This window comes from Salmo salar, chromosome ssa19 (genome assembly GCF_905237065.1).
Source record: "Salmo salar chromosome ssa19, Ssal_v3.1, whole genome shotgun sequence".
In the NCBI taxonomy this organism is placed as follows: Eukaryota; Metazoa; Chordata; class Actinopteri; order Salmoniformes; family Salmonidae; genus Salmo; species Salmo salar.
In genome coordinates this window covers 49,910,847-49,932,817 of record NC_059460.1, presented here as the reverse complement: position 1 = coordinate 49,932,817, position 21,971 = coordinate 49,910,847, and the positions used below count along the sequence as shown (strand labels likewise).

General features: G+C 43.2%; 1 protein-coding gene across 9 annotated transcripts in view; it reads left to right on the top strand.

The window, feature by feature from the left end:
* LOC106578971 (1-phosphatidylinositol 4,5-bisphosphate phosphodiesterase epsilon-1) overlaps window positions 1-21,216 on the top strand; it is a 79,058-nt gene extending 57,842 nt beyond the window's left edge. For 4 of the 9 annotated variants that reach the window (XM_014158312.2, XM_014158311.2, XM_014158310.2 and 1 more), the window contains 28 exons: window positions 950-985; window positions 1,310-1,943; window positions 2,211-2,360; window positions 2,476-2,593; window positions 2,821-2,968; window positions 3,208-3,330; window positions 3,724-3,860; window positions 4,260-4,498; window positions 4,701-4,762; window positions 4,872-5,037; window positions 5,160-5,267; window positions 5,471-5,587; window positions 5,769-5,927; window positions 6,078-6,210; window positions 6,530-6,571; window positions 7,588-7,712; window positions 7,885-8,002; window positions 8,363-8,500; window positions 13,021-13,314; window positions 14,060-14,223; window positions 15,216-15,477; window positions 15,765-15,883; window positions 16,060-16,188; window positions 16,285-16,482; window positions 16,723-16,893; window positions 17,130-17,342; window positions 17,745-17,850; window positions 18,540-21,216. In XM_014158312.2, coding sequence (XP_014013787.2) covers window positions 950-985; window positions 1,310-1,943; window positions 2,211-2,360; window positions 2,476-2,593; window positions 2,821-2,968; window positions 3,208-3,330; window positions 3,724-3,860; window positions 4,260-4,498; window positions 4,701-4,762; window positions 4,872-5,037; window positions 5,160-5,267; window positions 5,471-5,587; window positions 5,769-5,927; window positions 6,078-6,210; window positions 6,530-6,571; window positions 7,588-7,712; window positions 7,885-8,002; window positions 8,363-8,500; window positions 13,021-13,314; window positions 14,060-14,223; window positions 15,216-15,477; window positions 15,765-15,883; window positions 16,060-16,188; window positions 16,285-16,482; window positions 16,723-16,893; window positions 17,130-17,342; window positions 17,745-17,850; window positions 18,540-18,673 — 4,543 coding nt within the window. In that variant the 3' untranslated portion in view covers window positions 18,674-21,216. Of the gene's footprint in view, window positions 1-949; window positions 986-1,309; window positions 1,944-2,210; window positions 2,361-2,475; window positions 2,594-2,820; window positions 2,969-3,207; window positions 3,331-3,723; window positions 3,861-4,259; window positions 4,499-4,700; window positions 4,763-4,871; window positions 5,038-5,159; window positions 5,268-5,470; window positions 5,588-5,768; window positions 5,928-6,077; window positions 6,211-6,529; window positions 6,572-7,587; window positions 7,713-7,884; window positions 8,003-8,362; window positions 8,501-13,020; window positions 13,315-14,059; window positions 14,224-15,215; window positions 15,478-15,764; window positions 15,884-16,059; window positions 16,189-16,284; window positions 16,483-16,722; window positions 16,894-17,129; window positions 17,343-17,744; window positions 17,951-18,539 lie in introns of all 9 variants that reach the window. The other 5 variants (XM_014158315.2, XM_014158313.2, XM_014158314.2 and 2 more) reach the window with 5 other exon arrangements.
* Window positions 21,217-21,971: the final 755 nt, after the last annotated feature.

The following is a 21,971-nucleotide window of genomic DNA, read 5'->3' as shown; positions in this document are numbered from 1 at the left end:
TTTAAGACGAGATATTTTAGAGAACATGCAACAGTAAAGCATAGATTATAGTTAAGCAATAAGGCACGAGGGGCGTGGTATATGGCCAATATACCACGGCTAAGGGCTGTTTTTAATCACGACTCAATGAGGAGTGCCTGGATACAGCCCTTAGCTGTGGTATATTGGCCAAATACCACAAACCTCTGAGGTACCTTATTGTTATTATAAACTGGTTACCAATGTAATTAGAGCAGTAAAAATGTTTTGTCATACCCGTGGTATACGGTCTGATATACCACGCCTGTCAGCCAATCAGCATTCAGGGCTCGAACCACCTGGTTTATAATGTCTGATATACCATGGGTTTCAGCCAATCAGCGTCCAGGACCCAGACTGCCTGGTTTATGATACTGTATAATCAATGACAGGTGTTACTTGACAGGAAGTAGAGGTTCATGAATCATATTTAATGTCAGGTTATCTGGGGACTGCAAGTGTTTATGATGGGAATTCTTTGCTGAGATGGCAGTTTCACTACTTTCCAGTTTCCTTTTGGCTTTACAAAGCAAAGTCAAAGGCATAAATGATTGTGATAGAAATCTGAAGAGTTCCAGTTACCTGTACTAGTGTACTATACTGGAAAACGAGCCCGTTTCCAGCGCCGTGTAGTTTCCTGACCCTTATGGGAGATCTGTTTGTCCTCAGACTTGGGTTAATGGTTACTTGGTGGAAAAGGCCTCTGATTTATGACACCATTTTGTTTCCGACGGGGCCTCTGGATCCAGTCAATGGTTTTCTGTGGAAGTCCTCGCACATTGTTGATTGGAGGAAAGATAAGGGCAAATGTGACATCTCTCATCCTTTCAGTCCTTCTCTGTTTTACTTGTTTTATCTAAACTATTTGTAGCTAGACACTTCCTGACCTTTTCTCTCTGTTCTTCCTCCCTCATTCCTCCTCCTACCGTAGCTCTTTCAGGAGCAGGTCAGATTCCAACCGTGTCTTGTAAGTTATCAGACTGCCGTTTAGAGCTTTCCCACTAACTGACTTAGCTTTATTTGTATGTGTCGAATTTGCTGTTACAATTGCATGGTGCGTTTTTATGTTTGTTCAGACCGGGCTGCGTTCAATGCATTTGCTATCCTCAAAGTGATGTTATTTTGGTAGATGACATGGCTGGGTTGCTACACTCATTGAATAGAACAAGGTGGTGATGAGACAATCATTCCCCCTCTATATGTCCTAGAGCAGAGGCAGAACTATTAACCGATCACAAATATCCACTGTTTGGTGTTCTGCTCCTCTTTGACCTCCTTGTTCGCCCGTTAGGTTTGTGGTGGGAGACCTGTCAGACTCTGAGGGGGATCTGTCTGAGCTGGCTAAAGAGGTGGAATTCCAGGGCACTGAGGAGACCCACCGGGCCTTCGGCCACGGCACGGAGCTCATCCCCTGGTACGTGCTCTCCCTCCAGCCTGACGTCCACCAGTTCCTCCTGCAGGGAGCCACCGTCATCCATTACGACCAGGAGAGCCACCTCACCGCTCGCTGCCTCCTCCGCCTGCAGCCCGACAACTGCATCCTGACCTGGGCTAATCCCCAGAGCGGCAGCCCCCCCGCGGAGCCCCCAGGCCTGGGTCAACCTGTAGTGAACAGCCTGTCGGAGGGTCTGCTGGACCTCTCGGTGGTCAAGGCTGTGTTCCTGGGCCACTCCGGGGTGGACTTGCATGCTGTGTGTCTGCAGAACAAGCTGTGTAACACCATGAGGGCCGAGGAGAATGGGGTCAGTCTGCTTTACGGGCTCCATACTACAGACAACAGGCTGCTGCACTTTGTGGCCCCCAAGCACACAGCCCGCATGCTGCACGAAGGACTGGTGGAGCTGGTCAACGCCATGAGGAAGCTGAAGAAGTTCCCTGATCAGAGACTGCACTGGCTCAGGAGGCAGTACGTCAGCCTCTATCAGGTAAAATACTAATTCATTGAGATTGTGTAGTGGATGATATGGGATGGCAGGTATATTGAATCAGTCTAGAATACACAAGGTAGAATTGATTTGGGAAGTGTAATGTCCTGTTAATCAATGCTCAAAAGGGAAATGGTGAGCCTCCTGTAACTTCAGCACAGATGCGAGGAAGGTGATTTTGACTCATCCTAATGTCAATAAGCCTTGAGTGAGCGATCTCCTCATAGACTGCTGTGTGTTTCGTGTTTCGTCTCCCATCTGCAATAGGAGGAGGGCAGGTACGAGGGTCCCACTCTTGCTCAGGCTATAGAGCTGTTTGGGGGCCGGCGCTGGAACATGGGCACAGGGGGCACAGAGAAGCCCAGCGCTCAGAAGCACATCTCTACCACCAAGAAGAAGAAGAAAGCTCTCACCAGGGTTAGGAGAAATATACCTAAATATAGTGTTAGTTTGAGAAATACAGCCTTCAAATGTGTTTGTCTGGGTTTGTGGAGATCTGGGTCACTGACTGGGTGTTTCATAAACCACACAGGGAGACAGCGGGGACGCTACCGATGACGAGATATTCCAACGGAAAACCAAGAGCTGCAAGGACACCCTGTGCAGGAACAGGCCGGAGCTGTGTGACGGCATGGACCAGGAAGGGCTAGGTAACATGTCCACTACCCTACACTACACCACCTCGCACAATTCCTCAGTGACATGTAACTGTCTTCCCATACCAGTAGTTTATGGTTTACAGGGAGGTACACTTTCAAAAATGGGAATATCTGGGATTTTAAATAGACCGATTTTTGTTTACTTCTGAATGACTCTTGTTCACTGTGTTTGTCCATTTTTACATTGCGTGTAACCCTGTACGTTATTGATCCCATAGAGGACGGCTTCCCTGGACCCTTCTCCCTGTCGAGCTGTAAGACCCCGGGTTCCTCCTCCTCTTCCTCTTCCTCCAGTATGAGCAGCTCCAACCCCTCCCGTCCTCTCTCCTCCCCCGTCCTGTCAGGCAGCACCAAGGCCCAGCCAGGGTAAGACATGAAACCTGACCCCAGACCTGTTCTTAGAGGGGAAACATTGTATATAGTTGATAATACATCTGTAAACCTATTATCATATACTGATAGTGTAAGCCTCACACCAAATACTATTGCCACTTTATTTAAACATTTTTATCTACGACATATAAAAGACACAAGAGAATACATTTGAAATCTAGTGTTTTTAACTATAACAGTAACCAATCCCCTCTGGTCTTGTCCCTGTGTAGTGCGTGGAGCAGCAGAAGCTGGCACGGCCGGGGGAAGGGCTGCTTCAAGGGCTTCCAGAACCTCATGATCTCTGGCAGCACCATGAGTTTCATCGAGTTCGTCGAGCTCTTCAAGTCTTTCAGGTGCGCTGTCCAACTTCCAGCCTCCTTTCTTTATAGTGCGCAGTAACTATAGTCTATATACAGTCACTGGTAGTGATTAAATGCACTCCCACTGGCAATATAGAGGGAATTCTCGTATCACAAGAGCACAGTTATTGCATTCCATTCAAACATTCAGAAGAAGCTTTTACAAATCCAACCAATCTTTCCCAAGGTTGTTTTGTCAAAGACACACTGGTTTTCTGAAGTGTCTCTCAGTTGAAAACAAAGTCTAAGGCTACACGCCGAAACATGTTGCTCTTATGTAAGAATGAAAAAGCATAACATTGTCCTCTGTCAACGTCCTCCAAGAGTGGCTGAATATTTCCATCAGTTGAATGTGAACGCCCCCGTTGTTGTTTTGATGTGCTGTAGCATTCGGAGCCGTAAAGACCTGAAGGAGCTGTTTGACACCTACGCTGTTCCCTGCAGTCGCTCCGGCATGGAGTCTGCCCCCCTCTACACCAACCTGAGGATCGACGACAAGGACACGGGGCTGCAGCCTGACCTAGGTCTGTCCCTCACATTGTTTTACTGTACTCCTATGTGTTTGTGACTGTGTGAGTGGTTTGCATTGGGTACTGTTCAGTCATTGTTTAAAAGTAAATAAAAAAATCTATATATTTAAGGTCAGAACGTGTATACATAAATGAGAGAACTGGATTGGATTGGGTGGCGATGGTCCAAGCTTTCAGTGCTCAGTCTGTCTAATCATGGAGAATGGGGGCTGATGGGAGCTACTTGATTGCAGAAGCACCAACCGCTCTGTGATAATTTCTCTCTTAGAGGCTTGTTGTTTCAGAAGGACTCTTAACAGTGGAATCACACTGTGGTGTAGGAGTATTGGACGTTAATGTCGTTAGTGTGTTAGTTAGAGAATGACTTAATGATGCAGTTTTCCTGTCCTCCAGACTTGCTGACCCGTAACGGTTCGGACCTGGGCCTCTTAATCCGAACACGGCAGCAGATGTCAGACAACCAGAAGCAGATCTCGGACGCCATTGCGGCGGCCAGCATCGTGACCAATGGAACGGGCGTGGAGAACGCCTCTTTAGGGGTGCTGGGTCTGGCCATCCCACAGCTCAACGACTTCTTGGTCAACTGCCAGCGGGAACACCTGACCTACGACGAGATCCTCAGCGTCATCCAGGTGGGTCACATGACTGGTCCAGCAAGCTGTACTTAAGGGATGTCTTTTACGGTCTGAAAAAATGGTCAGAATTAGATTTTGGAGTGTAATGTCCCTTTAACTAGGCAGACGTGATATACTGCACAATAGACATATAGGTAAGGACCGGAGAATTACATTCCTGTGAAATACTGTTAAATTGGGTTTCTTTTGTCTCCCTCAGAAATTTGAACCTTGCATAAGCATGCGTCAGATGGGTTGGATGTCCTTCGAAGGTTTTGCCAGGTAAATTCATTTCCCAAGAATGACCAACTCAAGAAATGCCGTCATAGGAATTCTGAGATGACATTCGTCACCAGTTTAGTTAGTGACCTTTACCTCTAATCCTCCCCAGGTTTTTAATGGACAAGCACAACTTTGCGTCTAAGAACGAGGAGTCTCAGGTGAACACGGAGGAGCTCCAGTATCCCATGTCTTACTACTACATAGAGTCCTCTCACAACACGTACCTCACTGGACACCAGCTCAAAGGAGAGTCTTCTGTAGAGCTCTACAGCCAGGTGATGATTGACGCAAGCGTATATATTTTCTTCTATATTTTGTAGGGGATTTCTAAGCATCTGATCATTTTACTTAATGTAGCAGGTGTAAAAGAAAGGCCTGCGTGGTTTGTGTTGTCTAGGTGCTGCTGCAGGGCTGCAGGAGTGTGGAGCTGGACTGTTGGGATGGAGATGACGGATCACCCATTATCTACCATGGGCACACCCTCACCACCAAGATCCCCTTCAAGGTTAGTCTGTAACCCTGGCACGACCCTGGCACACTACCACTTTGACCTTATGTCACTGTTTGGCCTAGATACAGTACAATAATGGCCGGCCTCTATTGTAGCTAGATTAATACTTCTGGAATCTCTACGGGTTGTGTTCTAGAATAAATGGGACTAGTGTCATGGATGTTATGCCTCATGTATTGTAACCCTTGGTCTTCTAGGATGTGGTGGAGGCGGTCAATCGCACTGCTTTCGTCAACTCAGACATGCCGGTCATCCTGTCCATTGAGAACCACTGCTCTCTACCCCAGCAACGCAAAATGGCTGAAATCTTCAAGGTACCTCCTCCTGGCTCCAATGGACCTGATCTGTACGGATTCTAGCTGACATGTCATGTGTCCTGTCTCGAAGAACCTTGTTACTGCATTCCTTCCTTTGGAGATTGCTCCAAGTACTTTGATAAAAAAGCCTTTGATTGTAGCATGTCTGTGAGGATTCCTGTTTGTTTGTGTTTTGAAGACTGTGTTCGGAGACAAGCTGGTGACCAAATTCCTGTTTGAGAGCGATTTCTCTGATGACCCTCTGTTGCCCTCCCCGCTGCAACTGAAGGGAAAGATCCTCCTCAAGAACAAGAAGCTGAAAGCACACCAGGCTCCCGTCGACATTGTCAAACAGAAGGTGAGACCTTATACAGTGTGAACACGTGCATTATTACACACGCGTCCCTCGCAGGATGACGTCAGGTTTGTCTTAGGTAGTTTGTTTGTTGACATGGGGGCAAATGGCTACAGGACTTTCCACCAATCATACCGTGCTCTGTTCCCTCAGGCTCACCAGCTGGCCCACATCCAGGCCCAGGCCAGCAACGGGGCACCGGCTGGCAGCTCACCTGGTAACCACAATGATGATGATGAAGAGGAGGAAGACGAGTACGACGATGACTATGAATCCCTGTCTGATGGTGAGACAGATACTTGCTTTGACTGTATATAAACCCTCAGTAACAATGTACACAGCACATACATGGACCAGTAATGTACACTGTACATACGGACCAGTAATGTACACTGCACACACATGGACCAGTGATGTACACTGCACACACATGGACCAGTGATGTAGGAGTGAGATCTTGTATCTAGACTCTTCTTTTTAACATCTTCCTTGATTCTCTCTTTTTAACATGAGTTACAGTAGCTCTACTTGGAGATGGGTTTGTGTTATTCCTGTACTCTCTCCTCCCCTGTCCCTCTGTCCCTGACTGTTCCTCTGTGCTTTAGCTGACGTTCTTACAGCTTCCACTGCCTCGTATAGCCTTGAAGGTAAACTGAACAACATAACCAGCCGCCCTGCCTTCACAGTACCAGCACTACTGCATGGCGCCTACTGTAACACTCTGTCTGTGCAGTGAGCTTGGTCTGGGTGCTGTACGCTTTGCATGTCTCTGTCGCCGGCCTGCTATCTGGAGTGAATTTGAGGCTTTTAATGTACCAAGTGTGGGTACTGGGTGGGTTAGAAGTCTGGTACTGTTATATTGTGTTTGGGGTTTTGTTGTAGTAATATGCTGCAGATGGGACGATCATGTCGCTCGGGGGGGGGGGTCATGTCTAATGATCTGTTTGGCTCCGTGTTGTCAGTACACACAGGGCCAGTATAGTGTAAATACGCCACCCCCCATCCGCACTGCTGTGTTTTGATATGTACGTCCTGACCTCGCTGGTGGCAGTGGCTCATCAGAGAGAGAAAACAAAGACATCTGTTTTCTCAGGCCCCTGCGCGCCTCTGTCCAACGGGGAGCCGTGGGGGTTAAAAAACTTTACTGTTAGGAGCTCTGGGGATAAGCGACGCTCTCACCAGCCACTACTACATGTAACCAGAGCAGTATGAGACACAGACGACGCTACACTGTACTGTAACTGCACTGAACCGGTGGGATTCCTCCTGTAAAATAACTGACATGTTGGTGAAAATTCCTCTTTAACCGCAAAGCACTTTGGATGTGTGTGATGGATGGCTTACATTCATGTTTTGTGTCCTGCTGTGTGTGGGCGAGAGAAGAACAGGAGGCTCTAACTCCCAGCTCTTTGTTTACAGAATCTGCATTGCATTGTGGTATTTGTGGGGGACCAATGTTTTACTCGGAATGGCATTTCCCCAATTCCCAGCATTGCAAGCAAGCTATCTGTTATGGGATGGAATTCTTCTCAGTTTAGCACATATGGTTTGACAAGGAAGACTCAATGTGAAACCATTGACTAACATCACATTGAAAGCAGTCCGTTGATTAAATAAAGCTGGTCTGACTCCCTCCCTCAAAGTTGATGGTTCTGTTTCTCAGATAACATCCTAGATGATAAACCTGACGGGAAGTCCTCAGGGGACAAGGATGATCATCCCATCATTGATGAGATGCCCAAGAGGATGAAGAAAGCAGACAATGCTGTAACCCAGAGCAAAGGGAAGGTGGGTTTCACCTCTAACCCTTGACCTCTAGTCTCTGAACCAAGAGAGACCATTGAGATAAAACGGATCTTAATTGAGAACTAGGAGACACCAGATTTGACAAATGCACCTGAAATGTTTTTATTCTTCGCCGTAATCCCAGATGGAGTGACTGACTCTGCTCCTACCCCAGGTATTTGACATGGAGCTGGGAGAAGAGTTCCATCTCCCCCAGAACAAGAAGGAGAGTCGACAGATCGCTCAGGAACTCTCTGACCTCGTCATCTACTGCCAGGCCGTCAAGTTCCCTGGTAGTCCTCCTTTCATTTACTTTACTTTACTGTATGGCTCATTCTAGCATAGAAATGGTTTATGTTCAAAATGTTGTGTGTTTGCTTATTCCTAGAGTGTTTTTATTCTGCCTGGTGATTTTTCAATCTTGAGGGATACCGATTAAAAGTTCACAAAGGAATAAAATGTAGGTCTATGAATTGATGGTAAATTAGAATCAGGTGGACATCTGCTAGGGGCATAATTCTCCAGAACACAGCCAGAACAAACAAGCAACATTAAACCAGCGAGGGGAGGAGGAGAGATGGTGCCCTTGTCTTACACTCTCGTCTGGGGCTGTCTTTCTGTGTGTGTGTCCATCTGTGTTGTGTGGGAAACAGGCCTCTCCACCCTCTCTCCTTCGGCCTCTGGCAGAAGAAAAGACAGAAAGAGCAGGAAGTCCATCTTTGGCACGGTTCCTGGTCGTAGCGGAGGCAGCCCCGGGGAGGTGGTGACGCTGGGCCGGACCCCAGGGAAGGGTACGTATGGCCGGGCCTTTCCCGATGACCCCTAGACCTGGAGCTGGGGGACGGGATGTGAAGGGACAGGGAAGGGTACATATGGCCGGGGCCTTTCCCCATGACCCAGACCCCTAGACCTGGAGCTGGGGGACGGGATGTGAAGGGACAGGGAAGGACACCCACATAGTCAGACTACACCCCATGGGAACCAGCCTGTTAACTTTTCCATACTTAAAATGGCCCTCTAAAAATGAGTGCACGATGTTATCAAAAGTATACTGAAAGATGCTGAGAGAAGCTGTCGTGGCATTTGTAAAGGGTTTGTAGAAGGTTTGAAATGGGATTTTTTAATTTTTTTATTTAGGCGCATGTTTTTTTCTGGCTCAGCACTGAGGCTTGGCAGAGCATTTGAATAGTAGTGTAGCTAATGCCTCTTTCATGATCAATGCGAACACTAAGGAAGGTACAATTAGTGTTATTTAAATGTCCTACCTAATGAAATATTAGTGTTACATTGTCTTGGAAAAAAGCTTTTTTTAATTGTGTTCAAATCGATATTTGATCTGTCCTTGTTATTCACAGTTATTGCTCTGGATAAACGTATTAGTATCAGAATCAGTATCAGTATCAGAATCAGTATTAGTATCAGAATCAGTATTAGTATCAGAATGGGAATCAGTATTAGAATCAGAATCAGTATTAGTATCATAATGGGAATCAGTATCAGTATCAGTGTTAGTATCAGAATCAGTGTTAGTATCAGAATCGGTGTTAGTATCAGAATCGGTGTTAGTATTAGTATCAGTATCAGAATCAGTATTAGTATCAGTATCAGAATCAGTATTAGTATCAGTATCAGAATCAGTATTAGTATCAGTATCAGTATCAGAATTAGTATGAGAATCAGTATTAGTATCAGAATGGGAATCAGTATTAGTATGAGAATCAGTATTAGTATCAGAATCAGTGTTAGTAACAGAATCAGTATTAGTATCAGAATGGGAATCAGTGTTAGTATCAGAATCAGTATTAGTATCAGAATGGGAATCAGTGTTAGTATCAGAATCAGAATCAGTATCAGAATGGGAATCAGTATTAGTATCAGAATGGGAATCAGTATCAGAATCAGTGTTAGTATCAGAATCAGTATTAGTGTCAGTGTCAGTATCAGAATCAGTGTTAGTATCAGAATCAGTATTAGTATCAGAATCAGTATCAGAATCAGTATTAGTATCAGAATCAGTATTAGTATCAAAATCAGTATTAGTATGAGAATCAGTATTAGTATCAGAATGGGAATCAGTGTTAGTATCAGAATCAGTATTAGAATCAGTATTAATATCAGAATCAGTGGTAGAATCAGTATTAGTATCAGTATCAGAATCAGTATTAGTATCATTATCAGAATCAGTATTAGTATCAGAATCAGTATTAGTATCAGAATCAGTATTAGTATGAGAATCAGTATTAGTATCAGAATGGGAATCCGTGTTAGTATCAGAATCAGTGTTAGTATCAGAATCAGTATTAGTATCAGAATCAGTATTAGTATTAGTATCAGTATCAGAATCAGTATTAGTATCAGTATCAGAATCAGTATTAGTATCAGAATCAGTATTAGTATCAGAATCAGAATCAGTATTAGTATCAAAATCAGTATTAGTATGAGAATCAGTATTAGTATCAGAATGGGAATCAGTGTTAGTATCAGTATTAGTATCAGAATCAGTGGTAGTATCAGAATCAGTGTTAGAATCAGTATTAGTATCAGTATCAGAATCAGTGTTAGTATCAGTATTAGTGTCAGAATCAGTATTAGTGTCAGTGTCAGAATCAGTATTAGTGTCAGTATTAGTATTATTATCAGTATCAGTATTAGTATCAGAATCAGTATTAGTATGAGAATCAGTCTTAGTATCAGAATCAGTATTAGTATGAGAATCAGTCTTAGTATCAGAATCAGTATTAGTATGAGAATCAGTATTAGTATCAGAATCAGTATTAGTATCAGAATGGGAATCAGTATCAGTATCGGTGTTAGTATCAGAATCGGTGTTAGTATCAGAATCGGTGTTAGTATCAGAATCGGTGTTAGTATCAGAATCGGTGTTAGTATCAGAATCAGTATTAGTATCAGAATCAGTGGTAGTATCAGAATCAGTGTTAGAATCAGTATTAGTATCAGTATCAGAATCAGTGTTGGTATCAGAATCAGTATTAGTATCAGAATCAGTGTTAGTATCAGTATTAGTGTCAGTGTCAGAATCAGTATTAGTGTCAGTATTAGTATTATTATCAGTATCAGTATTAGTATCAGAATCAGTATTAGTATGAGAATCAGTCTTAGTATCAGAATCAGTATTAGTATGAGAATCAGTACTAGTATCAGAATCAGTATTAGTATCAGAATCAGTATTAGTATCAGAATGGGAATCAGTATCAGTATCGGTGTTAGTATCAGAATCGGTGTTAGTATCAGAATCGGTGTTAGTATCAGAATCGGTGTTAGTATCAGAATCGGTGTTAGTATCAGAATCGGTGTTAGTATCAGAATCGGTGTTAGTATCAGAATCGGTGTTAGTATCAGAATGGGAATCAGTATCAGTATCAGAATCAGTATCAGAATCAGTATCAGAATGAGAATCAGTATCAGAATGAGAATCAGTATCAGAATGAGAATCAGTATTAGTATCAGAATGGGAATCAGTATTAGTATCAGAATCAGTGTTAGTATCAGAATCAGTGTTAGTATCAGAATCAGTGTTAGTATCAGAATGGGAATCAGTGTTAGTATCAGAATCAGTATTAGTATCAGAATGGGAATCAGTATTAGAATCAGTATTAGTATCAGAATCAGTGTTAGTATCAGAATCAGTGTTAGTATCAGTATTAGTATCAGAATCAGTGTTAGTATCAGAATGGGAATCAGTATTAGTATCAGAATGGGAATCAGTATTAGTATCAGAATCAGTGTTAGTATCAGAATCAGTATTAGTGTCAGTATCAGAATCAGTGTTAGAATCAGTATTAGTATCAGAATGGGAATCAGTGTTAGTATTAGTATCAGAATCAGTGTTAGTATCAGAATCAGTGTTAGTATCAGAATCAGTATCAGAATCAGTATTAGTATGAGAATCAGTATTAGTATCAGAATGGGAATCAGTATTTGTATCAGAATGGGAATCAGTATTAGTATCAGAATCAGTGTTAGTATCAGAATCAGTATCAGTATCAGTATCAGAATCAGTATCAGAATGAGAATCAGTATCAGAATGAGAATCAGTATCAGAATGAGAATCAGTATTAGTATCAGAATGGGAATCAGTATTAGTATCAGAATCAGTGTTAGTATCAGAATCAGTGTTAGTATCAGAATGGGAATCAGTGTTAGTATCAGAATCAGTATTAGTATCAGAATGGGAATCAGTATTAGAATCAGTATTAGTATCAGAATCAGTGTTAGTATCAGAATCAGTGTTAGTATCAGTATTAGTATCAGAATCAGTGTTAGTATCAGAATGGGAATCAGTATTAGTATCAGAATGGGAATCAGTATTAGTATCAGAATCAGTGTTAGTATCAGAATCAGTATTAGTGTCAGTATCAGAATCAGTGTTAGTATCAGAATCAGTATTAGTATCAGAATGGGAATCAGTGTTAGTATTAGTATCAGAATCAGTGTTAGTATCAGAATCAGTGTTAGTATCAGAATCAGTATCAGTATCAGAATCAGTATTAGTATGAGAATCAGTATTAGTATCAGAATGGGAATCAGTATTTGTATCAGAATGGGAATCAGTATTAGTATCAGAATCAGTGTTAGTATCAGAATCAGTATTAGTATCAGTATCAGAATCGGTATTAGTATGACAATCAGTATTAGTATTAGAATGGGAATCAGTATTTGTATCAGAATGGGAATCAGAATCAGTATTAGTATCAGAATCAGTATTAGTATCAGTATCAGAATCAGTATTAGTATCAAAATCAGTATTAGTATGAGAATCAGTATTAGTATCAGAATGGGAATCAGTGTTAGTATCAGAATCAGTATTAGTATCAGAATCAGTGGTAGTATCAGAATCAGTGTTAGAATCAGTATTAGTATCAGAATCAGTGTTAGTATCAGAATCAGTATTACTATCAGAATCAGTGTTAGTATCAGTATTGGTGTCAGAATCAGTATTAGTGTCAGTATTAGTATTATTATCAGTATCAGTATTAGTATCAGAATCAGTATTAGTATCAGTATTAGTATCAAAATCAGTATTAGTATGAGAATCAGTATTAGTATCAGAATCAGTATTAGTATCAAAATCAGTATTAGTATGAGAATCAGTATTAGTATCAGAATGGGAATCAGTGTTAGTATCAGAATCAGTATTAGTATCAGAATCAGTATTAGTATCAGAATGGGAATCAGTATTAGTGTCAGAATCAGTATTATTATTATTATCAGTATTTAGTATCAGAATGGGAATCTGCTAAATGACTAGGTAGGTTGTAAATGTACATTTGTCCATCTGACTGACCTCCAGGTGGCGTGGAGGCCATGCGTCTGGGCTGGGAGGAGCAGACGTCGCCTGTATTCAGCCCCAGCGCGTCACTGAGCGCCATCATCCGCACTCCCAAGTGCTATCACATCTCCTCGGTGAACGAGAACGCTGCCAAGCGCCTCTGCCGCCGCTTCTCCCGGAAGCTGATCCAGCACACCACCTGCCAGCTGCTAAGGACTTACCCGGCCGCCACGCGCATCGACTCAGCCAACCCCAACCCTCTGCCCTTCTGGCTACACGGGATGCAAGTGGTGGCCCTCAATTATCAGACTGACGGTAAGGTGATGGAGTGGAGGTTTACTGAGAGGGTCGGTCTAGGTTAGTACCTGGATGAGACTATGCTCAATGCAGATTCTTCATTGAAAGTCATTTTATTTTGTCCAGGACCAGGCTGAAACTTTATTTGGAAGTAACCCATGAAGTCTATAACTAGGGCTCTAGAGTTCTTCCCTGGTCAGGTGACATGGTAATGAAAAACTCAGGGCCCTACTTATTGAACTTTTCATGAAACTCTAGTTGCCTATTCATTGGAAATGGCGTGGGCAGGGTATATTACAGTATGACCCCGTGGAGATGTATTGGAGAAACACTGGCAGGGTCGTGCTCGCTTGCATGTCATGTCATTTCTCTGTAAGGGGTGCTCTGACCTTGGCAGCACCTAGTCCACTCGGTACACTGAACATGGTTGTGATACTGATGGGCCTGATGCATTTTATGGGCTTTGTCTGTTTTACACTAATTTACAAAGCTTGGACGCAGCTTTGCAAGCTGATATGTTTTTCCACTCACCTGTGCCAATTCAGCGTTTCCAAACAAAAATGATGTTTGTGGAACAGTGGATTTAGAGTGGAAGGTCTGCTATTTTTTTTCCTTCTCTCCTTCTCTCCCCTCTTTCACTCACTTTCTCCATCTCTACCTCTGCTCTCTCTCTCTGCTCGCTCTCTTCTCTGCTCGCTCTCTTCTCTGCTCGCTCACTTCTCTGCTCTCTTTTCTGCTCGCTCTCTTCTCTCTCTCTCTCTAGACCTGCCCATGCAGTTGAACACAGCTCTGTTTGAAGCAAATGGGCATTGTGGTTACGTCCTGAAACCTCCAGTGCTGTGGGATCGCTGCTGTCCCCTCTACCAGCAACTCTGCCCCCTGGAGAGAGATGTAGAGAGCATGAGCCCAACACTCTATTCTCTGACGGTGAGCACACACACACACACACACCCTTCTATATGTTTTTGGACAGCAAACTTTTTTTTATACTCCAGCATTTTGGATTTGAGTTCAAATGTTTCATATGAGGCGACAGTACCGAATGTCACCTTTTATTAGGGTGTATTTTCATACATCTCTGTCTTAATGTTTAAGAATGAAAGCACGTATGTATCTAGTCCCCCCATTTGAAGAACTCAAGTATTTGAACAAATTCACTTATAGGGCATTAAGTAGTCAAAAGTTTAGTATTTAGATCAATTTTCAGTTTGTTTTGGTTGTGTTTTGGATTATAGTTTGTCCAATAGGAATTGACTGGACGTGGATATATGGATGGGACTGTAAATGGACGCATGTGTACACACACACACACACACACACACACACACACACACACACACACACACACACACACACACACACACACACACACACACAGTGCTCTGGGAGTACACACACAATCTCTCCCCCTCTAGGGATGCCCAGACACTCAACCCAACAAAAACTAGAATGTAGCCAAACGCACTTCAGTATGACCTATATACTGGTTTCTCCCACTAACTACCCTCCTGGGTATAAACACATACTTACCCAAAGCACTCCCATCGGCTCTTCAGCATGGCTTTGATGGTTTATTAGAGCTATTTGCACAATATATCTGATTTGTCTAGTTGACAGACAGGGACGCCACCCAATAAATCTTTTGCAATAGCGAAGAGTAAAAGACTAGTTATGTCTCATCCAGAGTGACTAACAGGCGCAATTAGGGCACATCGACAGACTTTTCACCTAGTCAGCTCAGGGATTCAAACCAGCGACCTTTCGGATACTGGCACAACGCGCTTAACCACTAGGCTGACAGAAGTATTATAAAGTACTAAGTAAATAAGTCATGTAATGCCATGTATCTGTATTAGTGTTTTGAGATGATTAAATTCACTTTTGACATGAAGTAAAGATGTCCTCCCCCTCTCTGTCAGATTGTGTCGGGGCAGAACGTGTGCCCTGCCAACAGCGCGGGCAGCCCCTGTGTGGAGGTGGACGTGCTGGGCATGCCCGTGGACTGCTGCCACTTCCGCACCAAGCCCATCCACCGCAACACGCTCAACCCCATGTGGTCAGAGCACTTCCTGTTCCACGTGCACTTTGAGGACGCCTGCTTCCTGCGCATCGCTGTGGTTGAGAATAACAGCTCCCAGACCACCGCTCAAAGGACGCTGCCTCTACAGGCCCTCAAACCAGGTGAGGAAGAGGAGGGGGGAGGGGTGGAGAGGAAAAGAGGAGGAAGAAAGTGATTCATTTAAACTTCTATTTTCACTTTAAATATTCCTGACAAATGTTCTCAAGCGACAGCATGAAACCTATTTGTCCACACGCTATGTAGCAACACGCTACTGTATTTATCAACATGCTATGTTGCAACACACTATGTACTGAGTTGGCTAGCAGCTATAGCATGACATGTGGCCAGGTTAACACACTTCTACTCCCTGTTGTTAATGTCTGTGGTTGGTTGTGTGTTGTTCCAGGCTACAGACACATCCAGCTGAGGACGCAGCACAACGAGCCCCTGGAGGTGTCCAGTCTATTCATCTACAGCCGCAGAGTAGAGGAGAGCCCCACCGGCACAGCCCTGCCTGCTGCTATGGTAACACACGCTCACACCCCACTAGGGAAGGAACATCTAGGGATTACTTAGATTTTTTTTGTAGCTCGTCGAACAGCATCCGATGAGCTAATTAGCTAGCAACGTTAAAGTGCATGTAAGGACTGTGTAAAATACTCTGTCGTATCTATCTGTACGTAACACTGTATCCCTGGCAGCTGTTCAGTTCTGAGGAGCGGAGGACAGCCCAGCAGCACCAGGTGACAGTCCATGGTGTCCCAGGTCCAGAGCCTTTCACTGTAGTGTCTGTGAAGCAGCAGACCACCGTCAGACAGCTACTGGACACGGTCAGTCCCAGCCCACCCACAGACTGACGCATGTCCACACACACCTGCCACATTCTGTTCATAGTGGCTCACGGATTTCCCCTCTCCCGACTTTAGTTACCGACGTCCACAGAAGGTGCCAGTGAGTACTTCCTGTGTGAGGAGAAGGTGCCTCTGGCGAAGGAGCGCAGTGACAGTAAGAGGTGTCCTCAGCAGCGGCCCCTAGCCTCCGAGGAGGAGATCGTCAGGGTGGTCAACAGCTGGCAGCCTGAAGAGGGATATGTGGGCAGAATCTACCTTAAAACCAAGGAAGAGGTGCTACTTTTTTCATCAACACTGCTCTAGAGACAAGAAATGTTTATGAAAAATGGGTCAAGCCCATTCATTTTCAAACAAATCGTTTATTTTTTTTGTTCTATAGAATTGTTATGGATTTCTTCATGTTCTAAGGTCCCCCTCTTGTGGACATGTTCTAAATGACACACTACTTTACTTTCATACAGGGGAAAGTCTCAATAAGGAAACAATTTGAATAATGAAATGTTGTGTTGGCAGAACCTGAACTATAAGAACAGAGTGGTGGAGAGAGTGGAGGAGGGCGTGGAGAGGGTGGTAGCAGGGGAGGACGACACCTTCTTCGTCCAGGTGCACGACGTGTCCCCAGAACAACCTCACACAGTCATCAGAGCCCCTCGATACAGCACGGCACAGGACATCATCCAGCAGGTGAGGAAGAGGAGGTGGAGCTGCACATTTCAAAACAGGGATCACAGGAGACTGGCTTTTATATGCAATTTTATGACATCAATTTATGCACTAAACCGGTGTATGCGATTCAGAACAAGTTAAACCTACAGATGCGTATGAATGAATGAACTGTTGACCGCTGATATGAAATGGCTTTGGACTGAAAGGAAATGGTCGTCGTTAAGAAAAATATATTTCCTGGGTTTCCTTTACAGACGCTGAGCAAAGCCAAGTACTCTCTGAGCATTCTGAGCAACACCAACCCCAGTGACTATGTGTTGGTGGAGGAGGTGTTGAAGGAGGCCAGCAGTAAGAAGTCTTCTCAAGCTAAGCCCTTCCAGAGGGTCCTCCTGGACCAGGAGTGTGTCTACCAGGTCCAGGGCCGCTGGAGGGGTGCAGGGAAGTTCATCCTCAAGCTCAAAGAACAGGTACACAGGTTAGGAGGGAAGGAATGAACTGTGCCAGTGTGTACCATAGTCCATTATGGACACGTGTGTGTGTGTGTGTGTGTGTGTGTGTGTGTGTGTGTGTGTGTGTGTGTGTGTGTGTGTGTGTGTGTGTGTGTGTGTGTGTGTGTGTGTGTGTGTGTGTGTGTGTGTGTGTATTAGTGTATATCTCTACTAATTGTAGAGAAATGACTTCAAAAAAATAAATAAGGGCTGAATCTGAACTTGAAAAATAAGCATGTAATAACTCAAACTTTTGTGTAAATTATACAATTATGCCAATGTTTGAGATACCCACGCATCGGCTCAAGTTCATATGAGCAGCAATCATCATTCTCGCTCTTATCAGGTATAACTCTGACTGTTGGTGTGTGTGTACCTCAGATGGCACGTGAGGACAAGAGGAAGGGCATCTCGTTTGCCAGCGAGCTGAAGAAGCTGACGTGTCGCAGCCGGAGCATTCCGGCCCCAGCCGCCCAGAGCAGTCACAGTAAGGATGAAAACTGCAGGGCAGCATGCAATGTGCCTCTGACTGAGACCCGTGAGTGAGAGACGTTCGGTCGGCAGTGTGTGCATAGAGTCCCCAGAAGGTACGGAAGTCCCTACAGTTTCCTGTTGTCTTTACAGCTAGGGCTTGTCCTGTACGCTTGACCGTCTTCTTTGTGTCTTCCATAGTCGGTTTTCTTTCTTCAATTCTTCAACTTCTGACATCTTCCTTTGTTTACACAATTCCATATATTTAAAGAGATACTTCATCACCTCACTAATTAGGATAAACGTGTCACCCAGGGACCAGTAAGGGCATGATTTACGGCTGTTGGGTTGCTGTGTTTAACCAGGCTGTGGAGTGCCAACGGGTTTATAGATATGAGGTGTGGTTAAGTGTGAGTGTAATATTCTACACCGGAATGCAGTAACACTAGCAGCACTCCATAACATGTCTAAAGAATCTATTTCTCTCTGCAGTGTTTCTAACATGCATCTTGGCTACAATGTGCTTTATTTCAATACTGTTTGTGTGTTATTACATTATACTGTAGTATGACATCTTCAGATTGATATACACAGTATGTTTGCGTGGACAATGACATGGGCAATTGCGTATTGCATCATGCATCTGAAGTCTTTTCTACTATACCCCTGACTTCCGTCTCTCCCTTCGGGGGTCTCGCTCTGCAGGACTCAAGGCCTGGGTGATGGAGGGCCGGGCTGAGGCAGAGAGGCTCCTCCTGGGGGGCAGGGCCCACACCGGCTATGTGACCCCTTCTACTTGGTCCCTCCCTCTGCTGAGGAACTGGAAGATCCACAAATGAAGCTAGGTCCCCTCCACCACCCTAGAGAGCACCTGTGTTCCTGAACACACCATGATGAGTTGAGTTACTCCCTCCCATGAGTGAAGAGCTTCCCCCAGAAAGTCCCACCCTGACTGGTTGGTTGATTTGGAATGAGGGCTCCAGGATGACGGTTCTAAGAATCATCTACAGGGTCGTTAGCTGTCCCCCCCTCTACCTGGGTCATATTCATTAGGGTACGCTGTAGCGGAACATTTTGCAACGGAAAATTAAAGAAATGTTTCTTACTGGACAAGTTTAGGTAGTCCCTCTGGGTTTCAGTTTGCTTCCGTTTGGTGCCCAATGAATACACCCTTGAAGTGACGCCCAGGGATGAGGTAGCAATGTTGAGGAGACAGATACTGGATGTAGCAGCCAGCCTAACCCGGTTCAGCCTGGTTTCTTTGAGAATGAATACCCACAGCTGAGTCATGCCCTTACTGTAGGCTGATGTTGAATGGCTGCATTGAATCCAGACAGCGTATGTAGTTGTGGTGCGGGAGGCAGCTATAACTGCGGCTCGCAGCCTTTCTCCTGCTAAGAATGAGGGCATTGTGAATGTGGCCAACAAGCTGGCTTGTTGTATGATTCCCTTTGTGCCCCAGTTTTCACAGTACTGTAATTTCTAACACATAGTTGTGTATTTTAAGGTGTTCAGTGTTTTGCACGTAGTTGTTGGTTTGCTGTTACGCTCAGTACTTGCTCTCTCTACTTTGAGGGTGAATCATTGTTTGATATGAAGTTGTGAGGTCACCTTGAATGGGTTTACACCTAAATGTGATTTTGGTTTCAAATTCAAACTTTTCATCAGGTCAAAGTTGAGAACCACCATCACCTCTTGAATGTTAAACGCAAGATAGGTTTTCGAATCCCCAGATATAATTATTTTCGTAAAACATAAAAATCTCAAGTGTAGTTTTAATGTAATGTTATTGATTTCTTTCTATTGGAGCACACATAACAAGGTCAGTACAGGGTTTTAGAGTTTTCTGATATTGTTCCCAATTTATTGATTGGCATATTGATTGCAGACCCTCAGCATTATCTAGTTACATTTGTTTGAGTAGTTTGTTGATGAAATTGATTAAAGTAGTAAACTGTAGTCTACTACTGGCTCTTGTCAATCTGGATCGCTGAAGCGTTAGATTGCGAGATCGAAATTGAAACGTCCTTTCGCTAACACGTGAACATTGCCTTTTCAATTTCAGTCACGCTGATCTTCCGCGATACGGATTGACTAGAACCCTCAAGTGTTTTAACCTATGTCCACTTCAATCAGTTGTCAGAAACTTAGTTTAATTGGGGCCATGTTGTTTCCCTCCTTGGTTTGGACTGTGGATCATGTATAACAAAGTCATTGTCTGTAGTTTTTCCAACTTAGTTTAAAACATGAACATATACTATGAAGGTTTGCCATTTTCTAATTCATTCTTTGTGTGTGTGTCTTGTCTGATCGTTGGTACTGCCCAGATGTCCACTTCCTCAGGGCATTACAGATCTAGATACATATTTCAGCCTCTCCCCTGGGTCCATACAATCTCACAGCAGACAAAATGATAGGCTTTTATGCAGCCTCTGTATGAGATCTGTAGATGCTACAGTACTTAAATGTCCAATATCAACAAATTAGCAACCAATCAACTACAACTTTCCATCATGACAATATTATGGAAAAAGCATCAACAAACTGCATCATAACTGTCATTTTTTACCGAGGTTTTTCTTTTGGTATGTTTTGTCACCCAAGGGACCCTTTGAAAAAAATATATTGTTTTAATTTGACTTGGTTGACTACGGCCGCTGGCTCTTCATTCAGTTTTGAGTAATCGAATCCAAACAGTAATTTCACCTTATGAGGATTGTCAGCCAAATGTCATCGGCATACAATGTAATTGCACACTACCATCTCTTCCCCGTTTGCTTTTGAAGGGGGTCAAATTTCTTTCTCTTAACATTTAGACCTGAGTTGTAATATAACATGACTATTGTTGTCGAGATGTATATTATATTTATTTGATTGTGTAGCCCTGGTTGGTTCTTTCCTTTATTAGTTTGTGTACAAAGCTCTTACTGAGTTTTTCCTGCAAGTAGAAAATATATTTGAATTGTCTTAAATTATTTGAAGGTGTGGAGGAAAAATGCTTTCACTGCTGTGACTAACTTTATATTTGTAATTGAAATATGTATTTTAACATGGAGGCTTTAATATATAGCTAGTATTAGTTATTCTGCTGCACACTGGCATTGTATGCTTTTCATGTAATGTTTATTAACGTCAATGCTGAACATTTACCGTTTGTCGAAGTGCATACCTTTATGGTAAATTTAATTTCAGCGACTAAACATTTCTGCATATCAGTTGAATTATGGAAGACACTTACGTTTTTAGCTCTTGGAGTCCCTCCATGATGAATGTCATAGTAACGTGTTCACTTCATGTGATGTGACCGTCAGTGGACTACTGTCTTAATTACTTGGACTATTAATTGTTCTATATTTTGACCACAATAAATACATTAGTCATATTTCATGTTTGGATTACTTGGTCTAGTAAAAGGCATAAACTGACGCACACCCAAAAAATGTTTTGTAGAGGTGCTGATTATTGGAGTGTAAACTATAAAAATAAAGTTGTACACTATGCGCCCAAACATTTTAGTGGGTACAGCAACCTACAGTGCCGTCAAAGTATTCACACCTTGACTTTTACATTTGGTTACAGCCTGAATTTATAATTGATGTCAAAGTGGAATGTTTTTCCCCCAACATTTTTACAAATAAAAAATTAAAAGCTTAAATGTATTGAGTGAAGTATTCAACCCCTAAACTTAAATCACAAGTTGCATGGACTCTGTGTGTGCAATAGTGTTTAACATGATTTTTGAATGGCTACCTCATCTAACGCGTACAATTATCTCTAAAGTTGAGCAGTGAATTTCAACCACAAAGACCAGGGAGGTTAACTAATGCCTCAATACATTGAATATCCTAAGAAGACAGTGAATGTTCTGGAGTGGCCAAGTTAGTTGACTTAAATCTATGGCAAAAATTCAAAATGGTTGTCTAGCAATGATCAACAACCAATTGAGTTAAATTATAAATGGGCAAATATTGTACAATCCAGGTATTAAAAGCTCTTAGACTTACCCAGAAAGACTCAAAGCTGTTACCGCTGCCAAATGTGATTCTAACATGTATTGACTCAAGGGTGTGAATACATCTGTATTTCATTTGCTAACATTTCTAAAAACGTGTTTTCACTTTGTCATTATGGGGTATT